The 18641-nt window shown below is 52.1% G+C and overlaps 2 protein-coding genes and 1 long non-coding RNA gene across 3 annotated transcripts; 2 read left to right on the top strand and 1 right to left on the bottom strand.

Moving 5' to 3' along the window:
- Window positions 1-3354: 3354 nt before the first annotated feature.
- Window positions 3355-6814, top strand: PTCRA (pre T cell antigen receptor alpha). Its single transcript, XM_027525093.1, has 3 exons — window positions 3355-4518; window positions 5578-5622; window positions 6146-6814. The coding sequence occupies exons 1-3, from the start codon at window positions 4086-4088 to the stop codon at window positions 6646-6648; spliced, it is 981 nt and encodes a 326-aa protein (XP_027380894.1). The 5' UTR covers window positions 3355-4085; the 3' UTR covers window positions 6649-6814.
- Window positions 6815-8268: 1454 nt separating this feature from the next.
- On the bottom strand, window positions 8269-9465 carry LOC113882046. The gene is made up of 2 exons (XR_003508265.1): window positions 9253-9465; window positions 8269-9123 (listed from the first exon to the last, which is right to left on the bottom strand). It is a non-coding gene; the product is annotated as an uncharacterized LOC113882046 (long non-coding RNA).
- Window positions 9466-9553: 88 nt separating this feature from the next.
- CNPY3 (canopy FGF signaling regulator 3) lies at window positions 9554-18005 on the top strand. The gene is made up of 6 exons (XM_027525359.1): window positions 9554-9823; window positions 13297-13420; window positions 14229-14325; window positions 16568-16690; window positions 16923-17040; window positions 17340-18005. The coding sequence occupies exons 1-6, from the start codon at window positions 9655-9657 to the stop codon at window positions 17555-17557; spliced, it is 849 nt and encodes a 282-aa protein (XP_027381160.1). The 5' UTR covers window positions 9554-9654; the 3' UTR covers window positions 17558-18005.
- Window positions 18006-18641: the final 636 nt, after the last annotated feature.

The raw sequence follows: 18641 nt of genomic DNA on the forward strand, positions 1-18641 counted from the left end.
TAGGGAAGTCAATAATTTGGTGAAAATCACACAACTCCTGAATGTTCTGGCTTCACAGCCCACACACTGAACCAAACTCTAGTCTATATCCTGAGTCATTAAATATTCTTTTAAAAACATGGTTTTAAAAGGTACTGCATACAGAATTCCCTGGTGGTCCAGTGGTTAGGACTCATCACTTTCTCATCACTCATCCCTGCCATCCCTGATTAGGAACTAAGATTCCCCTAAGTGGCCAGGCATGGCCAAAAAAAAAAAAAAAAAGCTGCTGCATAATATTTACTAACATAAATATGCCAAACATTAATTCATTCAACTCTTCTCCAAGCATTGAACATAGGTAGTTATTTCTCTTGGTTTGATTTTGTTGTTTTGGGGCTTTTTTTGGCTACACATTGCAGCTTGCAGGATCTTAATTCCCCCACCAGGGATTGAACCTCGGCCCTTGGCAGTATGAAGTCCTAACCACGGGGCCACCAGGGAATTCCCTCTCTTGGTTTCTAATATAATACTTAGAAGAACATTTTTGTGCACAAATCTTTGTCTTACAATGATTGACTCTCTTATTCCATCAGAATATATATCTGGATGTGAAGTATCAGGGTCAAATTGATAGCTACAGCTAAATTTAGGGGAGTCACTGAAAATGGCATTTTTAAAAGGGGACTTGAGGACTTCCATAGTGGTACAGTGGATAGGAATCTGCCTGCCAATGCAGGAGACATGGGTTCCATCTCTGGTCAGGGATGACTCCACATGCTGCAGAGCAGCTAAGCCCGGCATCACAACTGCTGAGCCCATGAGCCAAAGCTACTGAGCCTGTTCGCTTCAACCACTGAAGACTACTCGCTCTAGAGCCTGTGCTCCACAACAATAAGACACGGCAATGAGAAGCCCAAGCACCAACCAAGAGTAGCCCCTGCTTGCCGCAACTGCCCCCACCCAGCAACATAGACCCAGCACAGCCAAGAATAATTTTTTTAAAGGTGGGGGAGGTGGCTTGATGCGATGGGGCAGGGGGTATATGGGAAATCACTTTTGCTATTAACCTGAAACTGATCTAGAAAACAAATTCTATTTAAAAGTGTTATATTTGACTACATGGAAATAAGCTTATTGGGCTTTTTGGCTATAGTAAGGCTAGCCATCAGAAAATAGTTCAAACCCTGGCTCTGCCACTGGCCAGCTGGGTGGCCTTGGGCAGGTCACTCCATCTCTCTGAGCCTCAGTTGCCTCACCTGTGAAATGGAACTCACAGTAGTTGGGTGATGGAATGAAGTGCTGGATGTTAAGCCCCTGACATACCGTCAAGTGCCCTAGATCCTGCAGGTGACCGGGGCAGTGGCTGGGAAAAGGCCTTGCACGCTGTGGAGTGCTCCTCAGATGGGAGGGGGTGTGGTGCTCTGAGTTCCCTGGACCGGTGAGAGAAGGCTGGGTTTGGGGGCCAGGGTGGGGGTGGGAGGCTCCTCGCCCGGGGAAACGGCTCCGTGGTGGAGCAGCTGACATGCAGCTGTGCCTGTGGCCTGCGAGGCCGTCTTGTGGCTGCCTCCTCCCCCAGCCCACACGCAGGTCTGCAGCTGGGTCCTGCCTCCTCTCAGGTGGGCCATGGCTGAGTCTTGGTTGCTGCTTCTCCTGGCCCTCGGGTGTCCAGCCCTGCCCACAGGTGAGCAAACCCCTGCACCCTTCTCTGTGCCCCTCTAGTGGGCCCAAGCCCACACCCTCACTCTGGGCATCCCTGGTGTGGGAGGGATGCAGGGAGGCAGGACAGAGGTATTTGGGGTCCCCTGAGGAGGGTCTTGCCAGAAGCCCATTATCCCCTTCCCCATTGTACTCCACCTCCCAGCTATCTTGCTCTGGGGCCCCCAAGTCCTGCTCCCCCAGAGTCCACCGTGTTGGGAGGGAGGGTGCTCACCTCTTGGAGTGAGCTGGACAGGTGTGCATGATGGGTGGGGGTGGGGTAGCCTGGCTGTGGCGGGCTGTACAGGGCCATAGGACACGGGCCACACGGTGAGTCCCCGGCTCCTTCCTGTCCCGTCTCCTGCCCTCAGGGCTCAGGGTATCTCATGTTCGCTCCCAACCCCCTCTACCAATAGGTGCTTAGAAGTCTCAAGGCCTCAGTGACTTTCCAGGTGTATTGACCCCTGACCCCACTCCTACAAAGATGGGGGCTGGAGACGAAGGACTAAATTTTTGAGAATTCCGGGTTCATCTAGTAGCATGTGCATGTTCGTATGTTTGTGGTGGGGAAAGCTCCTTGACCTTTGAATCAGGACATCTCCTTGTTCTAAAGCTGGCCCCCAGTATGTCACCAGCACTCCCTTGCTAGGGAGATAAATCACACCCATGTGGAGCAGGGAGAGCCCGTGGTGGGAGACCTGTGCTCTGAAAAGGAAGCAGCCAGGGTGAGAAGGAGCAATTCTGGGAGGCTTCGTGGAGGAGGTAGATGCTGAACTCAACTCGAGGAGTGTTTCTCTATGTACAGCTGGAAAGGTTCAGGAGGCTGAGGCTCCTGGAACCCATTCTCAGCCTTTTCTCCTCCCTTTGTTCATGATGCCTTATTAATACTAGTATTGATGATACTAATCCTCATCTGCCAGGTGTTTTATGGTCATGAGCTTCATTATCCACTACAGTTTCCTTGGGTTGGTGTGATTAACCCCATTGTATTGATGGGACAATTAAGACTCAGTAAATTAAGTGGATGAATCAAAAGTCAAACCAACTCTGTCTGAGGCCATGTTCCAGGCTTGGTCCTCTGTGACATGTAGGAAAATCTTGGTCATCTTTCCAAGTGGGTTGGTCTGTGAGATTGGGAGTCACAGAGGTCTGAATCCAAACCCTGAGTGACTACTTACCATCTGCCTGCTTCTAGGTCAGTTATTTGACCTTCAAGAAATCTTTTGTGGACTTCCCTGGTGGTCCAGTGGTTGAGAAGGCACACTTCCACTGTAGGGAGCACAGGTTCAATCCCTGGCCAGAGAACTTAAGACCCCATGTGCTGCATGGTACAGCCAAAAAAAAAAAGTTTTGTGAGCACCCCCTACCTCCAGGTCCCACAAGATTTTCTAGTGCCTTCCCTGAACCCTGGGGCATTTCTTTAGCTTGGCTGCACTTAACTCATGGTGTGAATTTGTAGGTTTTAACTTTTTTTTTTAATATAAATTTATTTATTTTAATTGGAGGCTAATTACAATATTGTTTTGGTTTCCCCATACATCAACATGAATCCGCCATGGGTATACACGTGTTCCCCATCCTGAACCCCCTTCCCACCTCCCTTCCCTAGGTTTTAACTTTTGAGATTCTGTTTATATGAAAAGACAGCCACCCATTCAAAAATAGCATTTTGTTATATATTAAATGAGTCATCTTTATTGCAAAGAATAAGTTTGTGGAACATCAGGACTATTCTGAAAAATACAGGACAAATGTTTGCAGTACTTACATGACTTATTTTGGCTTTTTTAAAATTATAAAATAATACGGACATACACATTAAATGGGTGAATTGTATGGTATGTGAATTAAATCTAAACAAAATGCTACAGACTTAACATAAAAAAAAAAAACAAAAAACTGAGACTAATACAACAAGCACCCAAGCATAGGCCACTCAGATTAGCAAATGGTTAAAATGTTGCCACATTTGAATCAAATAGTTTTTAAAAAGAAACAAAAAGGTGCAGAGCATTTGAGTTTCTTTGATCTCATTCCATATCCTACCTCTTTCCTTTCCTCCCCAGAGGTAACCACTCTCCTGAGGCCGGCACAACAAGGTACTATGAGTATTTGTTTGCATCTGTGGCCTTTCTCATGGGATTGAAATCACTGAGAGCAGGGACAATATTTTAATTGATGTTGTATCCCCAGTGCCTGGCACACAGAGATTCAGATGTGACAGAAGTATGGATGGATGAATGGAAGGAAGGGAAGATGGATAAATGGATGGATGGATATATAGAGATTGAAAGTAGAAAGAAGAGATGTAGGGAAGATGGATGATGGTAGAAATGATGGAGGGAAGGAAGGTGGTTAGGTAGGTAAATTCAAGGAGAGAAGGATGGACGCCCGGGGAGGACAGATTGATGGTTGGTGGGAGGACTGATGGAAGAGAAACCCAGATGGAAGGATATGAGATGCGGACCTGGGAGGGCATGGGCAGTTCTAGGCCCCCTACAAGTATGTGCTCTCTTGCAGGTATGGGCAGCACACCCTTCCCTTCTCTGGCCCCACCAATCACACTGCTGGTGGACGGGAAGCAGCAGACGCTGGTGGTCTGCCTGGTCCTTGACGTTGCACCCCCTGGCTTCGAGAGTCCCATCTGGTTTTCAGCTGGCAATGGCAGCTCACTGGATGCCTTCACCTATGGCCCTTCCCCGGCAGAGGATGGCACCTGGACTCGCTTGGCTCAGCTCTCCCTGTACTCCGAGGAGCTGGCAGCCTGGGACACCTTGGTCTGCCACACTGGGCCTGGGGCTGGGGACCACGGCCAGAGCACACAGCCCCTACAGCTGTCAGGTGGGGACAGGGCCTGGGCCCCCGGGGGTTGCTCCCTGCCCCCTTTCACACACTCTGGAATCAGGATGTGGTGGGAGGGAGCGCAGGCACCAGACCAAACATCTAGGTGAGGTGATGCCTGGGCTCAGAGCAGGGTGGCCTCAGGGTCCCTGAGTCCTGGGATTTGCAACTGTGATATCTCATTCAGATCCAAGCTCTGATGTGTGACTTCTGAGAGATAGTAATGGCTCCTCCATCCTGAGGTCAATACCTTTCTATGTATGCTATGCTGTGCTGTGCTTAGTTGCTCAGTGGTGACCCCATGGACTGTAGCCTGCCCCGCTCCTCTGTCCATGGGATTCTCCAGGCAAGAATACTGGAATAGGTTGCCATGGCCCACCCCCCCCCAGGGGATCTTCTCAACCCAGGGATCGAACCCAGGTCTCCCACATTGCAGGCGGACTTTTCTTTACCATCTGAGCCACAAGGGAAGCCCCTCTCTATGTATACCCAGGGTTAATATCTATATCACCATACCTATTAGAACCAAACAATAATTAAATAGTAAATTGCTATCACTTACTTATTGTTTGCTCTGTGCCAGGGACTGTTGTAAATACTTTACATTTAGGTCATATTACCATATTACAAGTAGGCCATGCTAGTCTTCTCATTTTATAGGCACAGAGAGGTCAAGTAACATGTCCAAAGCCAGCTGTTATTATTACTGACTAGATGACTTACTTCTTTTTTTTGGATTATGTTAGTTTTCTCATCCTCCAAATGGGAACATTTGTTGAATAAATGTCCTGACTTCCAAAGAAGACTGCTAAGAAAACTGATTCCTTGTCTAAATGTGCTGAGGCATCTCTAGGGGCACAGAACAGGGAACAGTCAGGAGAGAAGATCTGGGCCCCTGACAGGACTTGCCACAGATGGGCTCAGGGTTTCCACTGCTGGTTCATTTGTCTATTTATCCAACACACCATTAAGAGTTGCCCTGAGCAGGGCAGGGGCATAGCACTGGGGTGGAGAGCACTGCCCATCCCAAGGACTCACTCCCTTTTCCTTGGTTGCCAGGAGATGCTTCCTCGGCCAGGACCTGCCTCTGGGAGCCTCTCAGGGGTGAGTACTGGGACCCAGGACCTCAGGCCCCGCCGGGCTCTGGGCTAATGTGCTCCCTTGAGGGGGCAGTGCAGGTTGGTGGGTATCCCCTGAAGAGGTTGCCTCCCTGGGTTGGGGCAAGTTGGTAGATCCTCTGACCCCAGCATCCTTTCTGGACACCAGGTTGAGAAGCGCAGGTGAGAGGTAGCAGAAGGGTCCCTGGGCAGCCCAGAGGGTTGGCCTCAGCATGAGGGGCTTGGGAGACTCTTGGGAGTCTAGGGAGCCTCAGGAGACTGGACATCTGCTGGACATAGAGTGGTGTTCACAGCCAGGCTCTGCTTCCTGCCTGGCCTACATCCTCTTGGTTGTTGGGGGATGAAATAACATGAAGGCTAGGAAGGTGTCTGTTATTATTCCCAGCAGTCAGAGCTGAGGTTAGACATCAGGAAGGCCGTCCCCTGGTTCCCCTTCTCTGGGGAATGTTCCGTTGCGGGTGGGGCCGCGCCAGCCTCCAGGCCGCTCACCGGCTCCTCCTCTCCCGCAGGGACGCGGGCCCTGGTGCTGCGGCTCGGGGCGCTACGGCTGCTGCTCTTCAAGCTGCTGCTGTTGGACGTGCTGCTGACCTGCGGCCGCCTCCACGCCCCGCCCGCCGCGCGGGGGGACCCAGCCGGAGCGTCTGGCCCTGGGGCCCCCAGTCTCCCGGCGCCCCACGAGGTCCCCCGGGCGGATAGCCGCCTCCTCCCGCAGCCTCCGCCGCCCCGAGGATCGTCCTCAGGCCCCGCCGACCGGATTCGCCGCAATCATGGGGGCACCACAGGCCGAGGTCTCAGCGTGTCCGCCTCGCCGCCGCTGGAGCCCCGGGACCGCCGCCGCCGGGTTCACACCCGCCGTCCCCGTCGGGATCCCAGGAACCCAGTCTGGGAGGAGGGGCCGCCAGTGCTCAGGGACTGGAGCTCGGGACCCTCCTTCAGTCTTTCCACGTCAAGCCTTGGAGCATTTCTCTGTAATCTGCCTCCTCCAGCTGACCCGAGCTTCCCCGGGGGCTAGGCTCGGTCTCCCCCTCAGATTGAGGTTCTTTCTGAGCTAAAAAAGCTTTGTCTCTCCCATTAGATTGGAAGCCCCTTGAGGGTGGTGATCCACCCAGGCACCGGGACATCTGATGTGCAGATAGTTGACAACAATTAAAGGAGAACTTATATATAACACAAGCAAACAAAAAGTATTTTAATTCATGTCTACTTTGGGAGAAGGGTATTTGGCACAATTAGAGGAGGCAGAAATCTGGGAAGGCTTCTGGAGGGTGACAGCCTGGGCAGTGGGGCTGGGGGTTGGGGAAGATACGGGCCCACCTGTCTCCTTTCCCCATCATCAGGCACTGGGTAGGCCCCCCCTCTGTCTCCTCACACTTGCCCAAACTTTCTGAGAGGTCAGGGGGAGGGGCCCAGGAACCCAGCAAGAGGGTGTGCTGGACCTGATGTGAAGGCTTGTATAGACTCGAGGGAAAAGAACAGGGCCAGGATTCCAGAGTAAAAGGATCATATCCAAGGGCGAGAGCACAGACAGTAATTCCAAAGTATACGTCATTAATCAAATAAGATCATTATTCACTTGACAAATATTCACTGAGCATCAGCTCTGAGCCAGGCACTAGAGAGGTTTTTGTTTTTTGTTTCTTCAACAGGGTTCTTGCACTGATAGAATATGAGGCTCCCACAATGCAGTGTAACCTGTGTGTCCCCTGTTTATCCAGCGCTGGCAGGAAACCCAGGGTTTTCTCTCCAGTCATCACCCCAAGAATCTGGATGCTTACATGTGAATCCAGACATCCGCCCAGGGCAGCACAGGACAGTTACCTGGGTCACTGGCCCTACTGTAGTTTTCCTTCTCCCAAAGAGGCAGTGGCGAACTCCGTTCTAACACTGCCTGCCCCGCCGCGCTCCGTCCCCCCCGCCCCGCCCCGCCCCCGCAACACACACACAAGGTGTCAATGACACTTCCAGCTTCCCAGAGCCTCTAAGCCCTCTCAGCTGCTGCTGTTTCATGAAAACCCTCACCTCTCCTCCACTGGTCGTCTCTCACCAGCCTGTAAGAGGTTCTCCCACCTCTGTTTTGGATTCTCCGAGGCAGAGGACACAGCTTCTGGGGGTCAATCTGTCCACCAGTCCCACAGGGTCTGCTCCTTCCCTAACACACAGACTGAGGAAGGGGACGGCAGGGTGGGGGCAGGGGCGAATGCAGACTTTCTACAGCCACTGTCCCTTCCCAGCTCTCAGCCCACATGTTGAACCCAGAGCTCCCATCAAACTAATTTATGTAAGTGTGCTCTCAGAGGATCTTTTGTTTATTCTGGAAGCAAACCTCCCTGAGCTTCAGTGCTTCTCCCCATCTTGCCCGCCTTCCCCCAATCCTGCCCTGCCCCAGACTCTGAATCCCCACTGTGGCTGGCTTAACATCATTTCCCAGGAGGGCTCCTGGCCAGACTTTGAGCCTCCCCAAGTCTTCTGAAGCCTAGAGAGCATGGAGGACCTCAGGACGGTGATATGATCCTCTCCATTGTGGAATTCTATACACCACAGCTCCTGCCTATCCAAGAGTGCCTTGTCAGCCACGGAATTGTTGGGAGCAAGAAGCTAAGATCAGGAAACGACCAGTCAATAGACTTGAGTATCAGTCCTTTAAAGTCTTTATAAAATACCATAAATATCCAACCTCCAGGAAGGAAACAGGAGGCACTGGAAACAGGGATTTATGGGCAAAAAACAGAATTTGCAGGCAACCTCCCAGAGAAGCAGCCTTGCTCTTTGTGTGTCCATAGACCACTGAGCTCAGGGGCAGAATGAAGCCATCCTTCAAAACCCAGAGAGTCCTCACCCTGATGACACAGCATAAGGAAGTTTCACTGAGCAACTCCTTGTGTCAAGAGCCCTGATGCTGGGGATGTGGACAGGGAATCAATCATTCATTAGTCAAGTCCCTGTCTGTGGGAGCTCAGAATCCAAAGATATAAATAATAGGCCAGAAAAGGAACCGAAATCACACACTAATATTAAAGTTAATGCATGAACTTTTTATAATCCTCTCGATAAGCTTTAATTCTATTAAGCTGTTCGAGCTTCCCAGGAACAAGTAAGCCTTGAACAGCAGCTAGGAGGATCACTTTGTCATCAGATAAAAACTGAGGCTCAGAGAGGAAATGATTTATTCTAGTTACCACCGGGATAAACTTAGGGTTTTATGCGACAGGTGTGTGCGTACTCAGTTGCGTCCGCGACCCTATGGGGTTTAGCCTGCCAGGTCCCTCTGTTCAAGGGATTCTGCAGGAAAGAGTAGTGGAGTGGGTTGCTATTTCCTCCTGAAGGGTATCTTCCCCACCCAGGGATCGAATCTGTATCTCCTGTGCCTCCTGCATTGCAGGCGGATTCTTCACCGTTTGAGTTGTCGGGGAAGCCTAGGGTTACTGGGTACAAAGAAAGCTGCTTGAAGGCAGGGGACTCTGAATCGTCCAAGTCTCATCCACAGCGCCTACTCGAGTGACAGTAACAACAAAAGCAATAATAATAATAATAAGACATAGGGCTGGCTGCTCTATGATCCCAGGGTAAATGGCGTGCAAGAAGGCGGAGAAGGCAGTGAAAACTGTCTCTCCCATACCTTTCAGGACCGGAGCGTTGCTCCCTCTCCCCTAATCCTGGTCCTCGAGTCCCTCCCAGAGCCTCCGTTAGGAGGTGGGAAAAGATGTTGCCATAGGTCACTGAGGACACCATCCGTTCTCTCATTGGCCGAAGCCGAAAAAAGATCATCCTCCCATTCGCTAGAAGGCAAACCCCGAAAAGCCCATTGGCTGCCGAGTCCGCGGGCCTCCGTCGTTCTGGGGGCGGGCCGAGGTAGCTGGAGGGGGAGCGGGTGTGTTGCGGGGGGGGGGGGGAGGGTCGCCGTTGCCCTGGTTACGCCGAGGCACGTGTGCAGTCCCGGAAGCGGCTCCGGGAAGCTGCCCAGCGCGCGCAGCCGGAGGAAGCACAGCCCCGGTCCGCTCGGGTCGGGTCCGGCTGGGCCATGGAGCCATTACCTGAGCCCGCGTCCGGGCCCCGACCCAGGCCCCACCGTCTTCTGCTTCTTTCCCTGCTATTGCTGCTGCTGCTGCTACTGCCGGCCCCGGAGCTGGGCCCCAGGCAAGCCCGAGCCGAGGACACCGACTGGGTTCGATTGCCCAGCAAATGCGAAGGTGAGGGGGCGGGGCCCGTGGGGAGTATCCTGCTGGGGGGCGGGGCTTGCAGAGAGGGTTGGGGGAGGGACCGTCCCGGGCTCTGAGCGGGTCTCCTTTCCTGGAACCTACTCTGTGCCTGGCACTGTGTTGGACGCTGGGAACGCAGGGGCGGCCGAGAGATCGGGTCTCGGTGCACCTGGAGCTCAGAAATCGCTGAAAACAAGCAGTTACAATGGGGGTGGTAGATGCCACGAGAGAGGAGGCGCCGGGCTTTGGGGGCTGGGTGAGGAGCATCTAAATCTAGACCCCCAAATGCGGGGAAAGGCTTCCTCCTGGAAGCCCTGAGTGGTTAGGAGTTAGTCGAGTGAAGAGAAGCGAAGTCACAGATACAGAGACCTACAGGCAAAGGACAAATTTGAGGAACTGAAAAGATTCACATGACCCGTCTTGGGGAAAGAACTTGAGACGCTCCCCTTGTGCCCTGACCACAACCGGCTGTGTGTCACCGGCCGTCTCCTCCATTAGCCGTGAGCTCCTCCAGGGCAAGGGACCTTGTCTAGGTAGCTGTTCACATACAGGCATGAGTGAACGTGGGTGAAGCTGGGGTGCTGTGGGAGTGTGTGGAGGAAGGAAGAGGGTCTGAGACCTAAGGGGTCACTTTAGGAGAAAAATAGAACCTGGGGGAACTTGGTGAGAGAGGGAGATTTTAGGGATATGGGAACACAGTGAATCCCAAAGACAGAGAGGTGGAAGTGTGGCACTTGTGTGTGTGTGAGAGAAACAGAGATAGGGAGGGAGACAGAGAAGGAGAGAGAAGCATGCCAGCACACACACCAGCCAAGGCCCTACCTTTTTTTCCCTCATCTCCATTTCTCAGTTTTGTCCTCAGACTTTTACACACACTCCTACGTTCTCACCTCTCTAACCCCAGCCCCTCACCCCTGAAAGCTGGCTATAAACCGGTTGCATCCTAATTCAAAGCCTGTAGCCAGCCAGATATTTCCTGAGCACTGGGAAGTGTGGGTGGTTTGGGAGGCGTAATCCTTTCATTTGAGAGATTAAAGGTGAGTTGCTTCAGAGATGAGCTGACCTCACTGGTCAGCCTTCCAGTATGGGTTCTAGCCTGTACTTTCGCCCTCACTCTCTTGAACAGACAGTCACAGGGTTCTAATGCCTTCCTTTCACTCTTCTGGCCACAGCTAAGATCCTTTGGGGATTTTACTTCCCCTTCTCATTTTCTATCTTATTCTGATGCCAAAGAGCCCTTATGGTTTCTCTTATTGTTCTCACAGCCTAAGAAGCACACACTTCTTTTCCATAGGAGACTCATAAAAGCCTAGAGCTGGCAAAAATCTTTAGATCATTCTAATCCAACCTGATTTTGTAGGTAATTGATAAAGAATAAAAGAGAAGAGATTTTCAGTCATGGGATGGCTTAACCTAAGTGTATATTTACTTTTATTATCACTGTGACACCTTAGTTATTAAGTGCTGACTGTCTGGCCCACAAAGCCTGCCTCTGGCTTAGTAGCCTGAGTAGAAGAGGCCTTGGCACAGAGAAAAGAGAACCTGCCCAGAAAGAAGTGGGTGGATGTTCACGGGGATCTAGGGTCTATGCCATGAGCCTCCTCTGGTTCTCCTCCAAGTCTGGTTCTGGGTGGGATCCCCAGAGGGGGTCTTGAAGAGGTAAGGTTTGGGGGAGTTGAGAAGCAAGGTTGTATTTGATGGATATAAGAGAAATGGATTGATGGATTCCAACCCCCTGGGCTTGGCATACTACATAGTGAGCACCTGGGAGGGGGGAGCACAGGAGTCAGAAAAATGATAAGCTCATACAGAGTACAGGACCGAAGAGGGTGGGAGCCTCGGTGGCCCTGGATGGAGAGCCAGGGAGGCGAGACACCCTCAGTTCATCCTGGACTCTGAGATCAGTGGCTGACATTTTGGAATCTTAATGTGTTCCAAGTTCTCCAAGCCATCTATTAATGCATATGTTATAAAAGTTCACCAAGCAGGCCTGCAGGGGATTTGTTTGTTTTGGTGGTAAATTGGTTTTCTATCCAACTCTGCTGTTGTTATTAAAACAATGCTGTTGACATTTAGCCTGCAGATCATATTCCATTCAGAGGCATCAGAAGCTGCTCTATCACAAGCACAGTCTCTCCGGGCAGTATTTATCAAGTATCCAGCACATACCAAGTCCCAAAATAGAGGAATAAGGAAGAAATTCAGCCCACGATCCTCTCTTTGAGTGCCCTTGTAGTCTAATTGGAGAGTCACATGAGATGATCAAGGCCCTTGGTGAGAGCATGGGTCCTACAGTGTCTCAGGATGAAATCAAGAGCAGGTGGGACTCATCCAGAAGGGCTTCCTGGGGGAGCAGGCTTTTAAGATGAGGTGGAGAGAAAGGACAGACAAGCCCTGAAGCCCTAGAGGGCATCACACACTTTCCTAAGGCCCCAAGCACTGCACACATACAGTAGTAGCAGTCCTTATGCAGTGGTAATTATTTGTTTACACTTCTTTCTGCTCCATTAGACTGAGTATCTGGGAGGGAGGGACCTTGTTTTCCTCTCTGTATCCCCAGGCAGTGCCTGACACGTAGGAGTTGCTTAATAACTATTTGAAGAAGAATAAGAGGAAATGAGAAAATAAATGTACAAAAACAGTAGAAACAGGCCTGTAGGGGGAAATGGAGCAAATTAACTTGGTAGGAATAGAGAACTGGTGTTGAAATAACATATGAAATCAAGAAATGAAATAGCCATAAAAAACATCTTGGGAACAATTGGGGAATTTGAACATGGACTGAGTATTAGATGAGATAGGAATTGTTGTTAAATCTTCCAAGCATGGTGGTGGTTTTATGATTAGTAGGGGAAGGTCCTTGTTCTTAGGAAGTGCTCGATGACTTGTTTAGGAGCAAAGATCATGATGTCTTGTAGCTTATTTTCAAAATGGTTTAGCAAAAACAGTGCGTATATTGTTGACATCTATTATTATCACATTGCTTTATATTATAAATTGGAAATAGTGGTAAATCACTGTTGTGTTTTTTGGTTTTTTTTTTAACTAACAGCTCTTTTTGTTCTTTTTTCTTTCTTTTTTAATTTATTTTTCTTCTTTTTTACTAACAACTCTTGACTGTGATGTAAGGTGTATGGTTATTCATTGTACTCTTTCAGCTTTTCTGTATGTTTGAAATTCTTTTCAGTGACATGAATGATTGTCGGGGTAGGGGACAGGAAGGAGCTGGGAGAAATGGAGACAGTAGAATGAGGGCCCAGAGAGGACAGGGGGCAGTGGGTCTTGGAGCCTACTTTCACCCACTGAACTCTACTGCTGGTCTGGTGCTGACTCCTTTCTCTGCCCCAAGCATCAACTCAACCCAGTCCTGCGGAGGCGTCCCCTTGGGTCTCTTTTGCTGGGAGCCGGCTCCCAGCAAAAACTCAGATGCACTCAGTCGGTGGTGCTGTGTCTTCTTTCCCCAGTGTGTAAATATGTTGCTGTGGAGCTGAAGTCAGCCTTTGAGGAAACTGGCAAGACCAAGGAGGTGATCGACACAGGCTATGGCATCCTGGACCGGAAGGCCTCAGGCGTCAAGTATACAAAGTCGTAAGTAGAGGGGAGGGAGAGGGGCACCAGCCTGCCCTGCTTTGTTCCTTGAGGCATCAGCGTCGTGAAGTTCCCTTCTCCCTCCCCACTAGGCAGACCCACAAAAAGGAGGCAGCTCTAACTGAGACCCAGGTTTGCCCACTGATTCTACCCTGAACTGATTGTATGGCCTTCCGAAATCCCCAAGTGCCCCTGGGCTTCACATCCTTCATCTGTAAAAGCAAGACTATTGGACCTCACCAGTGATTCCCAGTGATTGGAATTTATGGATCAGTCTTTAAAAATATAGGATTGCTGGGAAATTCCCTGGTGGTCCAGTGGTTAGGGCTGGACATTTTTCATTGCCATGGCCCAGGTTCAATCCCTGGTCAGGGAACTAAGATCCTGCAAGCTGCTCAGGGCAGCCAGAAAAAAACAGGCTTACCAACTTTTATACCTTGCCAGGTATAAATATTGAAAACAAACCAAAAAGCGTTTCCATCAACTATGATCATCCTTTCAAAATGAAACACTATCTCGACATCAAATATCCATACATTTTGCTTTATTTTTTTTAATCTAGCTAATCATTTAACTTTATATTTAAAAAACAACAACAACAACTTTCTTCCCATAGAGCTGTTACAATTGTGTCTCTCTGGTCTGTGTTCCAGCATTTCAGAGCCCCCCTGATGACCTATCTCCCTCCCAGCTCTGCCTTCCCGTTGGTGAGCCGTGCAGGTGCTGGGGTTGGAGGGTTGGACCCCTAACCCGCAGGGTCGAGGAGGGGAGCTCAGGCAGGGACTGTCTTGTGCTGCTGTCTCGGCAGGGACTTAAGGTTAATTGAAGTCACGGAGACCATTTGCAAGCGGCTCCTGGACTACAGCCTGCACAAGGAGAGGACCGGCAGCAACCGATTTGCTAAGGTTGGCTTTGTATATGCCCTTCCTCCCCACTGGGGCCGGGCTTCGGGTCTCAGTGTGTCTCCTGGTCTGGGTGCCATCAGAAGATCATGCCCTGGGAGCTTCCCTCCTCGGCAGCTCCCTGTTCTTTATCCATTGCCATCTGCATTCCTCCCGTCCTGAGCGGCCTGACTTTTCAGTGCAGGTGGGCACATTCCTGATGTCTGGGCCTGCCCCCTGGGGTCCTGCCTCAGCCTAGGACAGAAACGCTCCCGGGTGGCAGCCCCCTTGGGGTCAGAGCACTTTGTGCAGGGAGAACTCAGGATGCGCAGAACTGTGGGAGTTTAGAGGAGATGTCAGAAAACTCTTGGGGAGGGGGTGATGGCTGCCGTATCCCTTCTCTGGGCCCATGGGGCCCTACCTGGACCTCCATCATGATGCCTTTATGACATTTATTGCACTCACCATGTACATGAATGCTTCTTTCACTGGAGAATGAGCTTCCTTGCAGCAAGGCCCATGTTTCCTTTTTTTAAAATTTCCCCTTGTGCTATTTATTTTTCTATCCACAAAAGAAAGGTGCATGAATGTGTGAAAAAATAAAGTGAATCAGTTTAAGTTCTGATCCAAAATGAGATGTGTGATGGGAAAACAGATCCGTACAACAGCAGTCTTGCCCTGGCCCAGGGTTTTAAAGTCCCATCAAAAACTGGATGTCTTCCCTTTCCTCTTCCTTTGCTCTCGCCCCATCTCACACATTCTGCTTGAAGACTGTGTCACACGGATGCAGTGGCTCAGAAGTCAATACACCTGTGTGAGCTCACCACTCTCATACACAGAATCTACCAGCCACACAATTCCAGGGAGTGGCTTGACAATAAACTGACAATAAACTCTCTTCTGTGGCTGAATGATGCCAGGACTCCTGGACATTGATAAGATGTCATCCTACCCACCTATCTCCATACCCCTCCCCGTATACCTGTTGCCATGTGTCTTTCCAAAAGGATCCAGAGGGGGTTGTGAAGGGTCTGGAGGCTCATGTGTCTCCTGTCACTCCTATAAGGGCCCATGTTTCTTTATCTCTGCATCTTCTATGCCTGGTAGAAGAGCTGTCTCCCACATTTCTCCACCTAAGTACCCTTCTAGAAAAGGAGATCCTTCAGAAACCCTTGGGAAACCTAGAGAAATACTTCTAAGGCACAAAAGTCCTAGGTTTTATCTTTATAATTTGTATTAACATTGTACTTGGTAATAAACCCATGTTTAACGTAACAATGTTTAATTTTACTTTCTATAGCGAAAAAATTAGAAGCAGCCTGACCATTCACTAGTAGGGGAGTGGTTAAGTAAATTGGCCATTCAGTGGACTCTTAGGCAAACTGTACAATGAAGAATGAGGTAGTTCTTTATGAGTTGAACTAAAATCACCTCCAGAGTATAGTTGTTTAGTTGCTAAGTTACGTCCAACTCTTTTGCGACCCTATGGACTATAGCCCTCCAGGCTTCTCTGTCCATGAGATTTCCCAGGCAAGAATAGTGGAGTGGGTAGCCATTTCCTTCTCCAGGGGATCTTCCTGACCCAGGGATGGAACCTGAGTTTCCTGCATTGGCAGGCAGATTCTTTACCACTGAGCCACCTGGGAAGCCCTCTCCAAAGGATATTATTAAGTAAAAAAACGCACAGTGCAGAATGGTGTATATGATACATACATACAGCTGCTTGTGCGGGGGTGGAGGAGAGGCTATTTTTGTGTGCGTAGTGGCTCGTGTCCACTTGCGTGGTCTCTGGGAGACAGAAGAAACAGGTAGTGTGTTGTCTGTGTGGAGAAGACCTAGGTGGCGGGCAGAAATAATTTCGTACAGAACCAAGAGTCTTCCCTGCCTCGGCTGTGCTTCTTCCCAGCAAGGAAAGGTACAAGTTGTGGGAAGAACCAGAAGTAGGGAGTGGGCTGGACACAGGGGAGGCCACAGTGAGGGGAAAGAGACGGGACCAGTTTATTATCCTGGAAAGGAGTATTTGCTCAAAGGGCCCCGAGAGCAACCTTTCCGAAAGGAGGAGGTGTGGGGAGGCAGGACAGGCTGTGTGTGTGGAGGGGTTGTGGGACGCAGGCCACAAAGAGGGGAGGGGAAGGTGAGGATGAGCGTGAGAAGCCGGAGAGGGTCCTGACCTTAGCGGGGTCCCTGGGTCTCCAGCCGCACCGGGAGAGGAGCAGGGCAGGGAGGGGAAGGGTCTCTGCCTCTCACATCCCATTGTGTCTTCCAGGGCATGTCAGAGACCTTTGAGACGCTGCACAACCTGGTGCACAAAGGGGTCAAGGTGGTGATGGACATCCCCTACGAGCTGTGGAACGAGACCTCGGCAGAGGTGGCCGACCTCAAGAAGCAGGTAGGGGCCCCGCCGCCGCCCGGGCTCAGTGAGGGCAGGTCCTCAGTTGACGAGGGCCACCGGGAGCCTGGGGACTGTGGTCAAGCCGTCTCACCCCGCCTCTGGCTACGGCCTCCTTGGGGGAGTCACAGCCACCAGCCCGGTGGGTGGCGAGACGAGGCTCAGGCTCGCCCGGCTCCCCCGGGAGAGGCCAGGCCCGGGCGTTGCCGACGTGAGGCCTTGCGGTTAACAGTGCGACGTCTTGGTGGAGGAGTTCGAGGAGGTGATCGAGGACTGGTACAGGAACCACCAGGAGGAGGACCTGACTCAGTTCCTCTGCGCCAACCACGTGCTGAAGGGCAAGGACGCCAGTGAGTCCCAGGGCAGCAGGGCTGGGCCCTCCATGCTCCCCCCTCAGGGGAGGCGGGTGAGGAGAGGATGCAAAAGAAATAAGAAATGGCGGCGTTGGAGCCTCCATCCTCAGGGTGCTGGATGGTACAGGGCGGGGTCAGGGCCTGGTGCCTCAGATGCCCCCCAGACGGGCCGGGGGGACCCCAGCGAAGCAGAGCTGGGGCCAGATCGCATCACCGCCCCCAGTGGCTCTGCAGTCCGAGCTCCTCACTCAGCCAGGCAGCCAGCCTGTTGAGGATGTGTCTCCTCCTCCCTGCAGGCTGCCTGGCAGAACAGTGGTCTGGCAAGAAGGGGGACACAGCCGCCCTGGGAGGCAAGAAATCCAAGAAGAAGAGCGGCCGGGCCAAGGGCTTGGGCGGTGGCAGCAGCAAACAGAGGAAGGAGCTGGGCGACCTCGACGGAGACCCCAGCCCCGAGGAGGACGAGGGCATCCAGAAGGCTTCCCCGCTCACACACAGCCCCCCTGACGAGCTCTGAGCCTAACCCAGTGGCTCTTGCTGACTGAGAGCCTGAGCTGGGAGCCCAAGGGTCTGGGCCCCCGGCTTCCACAGATGGAGCAGCGCAGGGCCTCAGCGGTGCCTGCCTGGCCAGTGCCGCCTCCTGCCGTGGAAACTCCAGCCCTGGGAGAACTTGGATCAGCTTCGGGCAGCCCGGGCTGGCCTCTTCCCTCTGCCCAGCGTTCCTATCCTGACCCAGACTTCAGGCGGGCCCCACGATCTCAGGACTGCCCAGGACTCCAGTGTGAACTCCGGTGGGCAGGTGTTGAGCTGGACCCGGGACTGGGGCTCCAGAGCCCCCCACCCCCTCTCTCCTCCAGCACCAGCTCCTCCTCCCCGCACCCCCTCTTCCTGTGGACACCTTGTGCTCTGCCCGGCCCTCCCCTGGGGCTCACAGAGTAAAAACCTTTCGGCCTTTTTCATTCATATTTCTGAGTCCCCTTCAGCTCCTCAGAGGGGCCGGAGCCCCCCCTCACTCTTTCCTGCCCCCCTGCTCCCGCCTTGGGGGCTGAGGATGGGAGGCTGTTCCTGTAAACCTGCCTGCTGTGGGGAAAGCAGGTGCAGGGAGGGCCCTGGGGTGAGGGCTGGGCCTTGGGTATGGGGTGGGCATAGAGCTCCGGCCCTGCCCCTCAGCTGCCTGTGGTTTCCCTGAGCTGCTCAGGCCAGGAGAGCCGTCCTCACTCCTTCCCGGCCTCCCGCCTCCCCTCTCCCCCCGCAAGGCCTTCCCGTTGGTTGTGTAAAGTGTGCACGGTGACCCCACCAGCCCCAGCCCCCCCTCTCCACGTCCTGCCTCTTGGCTTCTGGCCTCTTGATCGTGACCCTTGTTCCCTGATGACCACACCTGACCACTCTGCATTCCCTAGCTCTTGTGCCAGGAACCCACAGGGGAGGACAGCCAAGCCCCCAACAACACTGGTTACACCGTGTTCTCTGGGAGCAGGGGACGAACAGCAAGGCTGGCCTCTGAGGAGAAGGGGTGGGAGGCACCTCCCGGGCTGTCCTGAGGGCAGAGATCGGTGGTGGCGTCAGAAGCGGTAGTGGTGACGGCTGCGGGTAGTCCGTGC

The sequence above is a fragment of the Bos indicus x Bos taurus genome, chromosome 23 (assembly GCF_003369695.1).
Source record: "Bos indicus x Bos taurus breed Angus x Brahman F1 hybrid chromosome 23, Bos_hybrid_MaternalHap_v2.0, whole genome shotgun sequence".
Lineage (NCBI taxonomy): Eukaryota > Metazoa > Chordata > Mammalia > Artiodactyla > Bovidae > Bos > Bos indicus x Bos taurus.

Excerpts from the sequence above, each read along its gene's own strand:
- PTCRA (XM_027525093.1), top strand. The coding sequence starts at position 4,086 with ATGGTTGGTGGGAGGACTGATGGAAGAGAAACCCAGATGGAAGGATAT. Across the intron at positions 4,519-5,577 it reads ACAGCCCCTACAGCTGTCAG|GAGATGCTTCCTCGGCCAGG; the intron begins GTGGGGACAGGG and ends CTTGGTTGCCAG. Across the intron at positions 5,623-6,145 it reads CCTCTGGGAGCCTCTCAGGG|GGACGCGGGCCCTGGTGCTG; the intron begins GTGAGTACTGGG and ends CCTCTCCCGCAG.
- CNPY3 (XM_027525359.1), top strand. The coding sequence starts at position 9,655 with ATGGAGCCATTACCTGAGCCCGCGTCCGGGCCCCGACCCAGGCCCCAC. Across the intron at positions 9,824-13,296 it reads ATTGCCCAGCAAATGCGAAG|TGTGTAAATATGTTGCTGTG; the intron begins GTGAGGGGGCGG and ends TTCTTTCCCCAG. Across the intron at positions 17,041-17,339 it reads GCTGAAGGGCAAGGACGCCA|GCTGCCTGGCAGAACAGTGG; the intron begins GTGAGTCCCAGG and ends TCCTCCCTGCAG.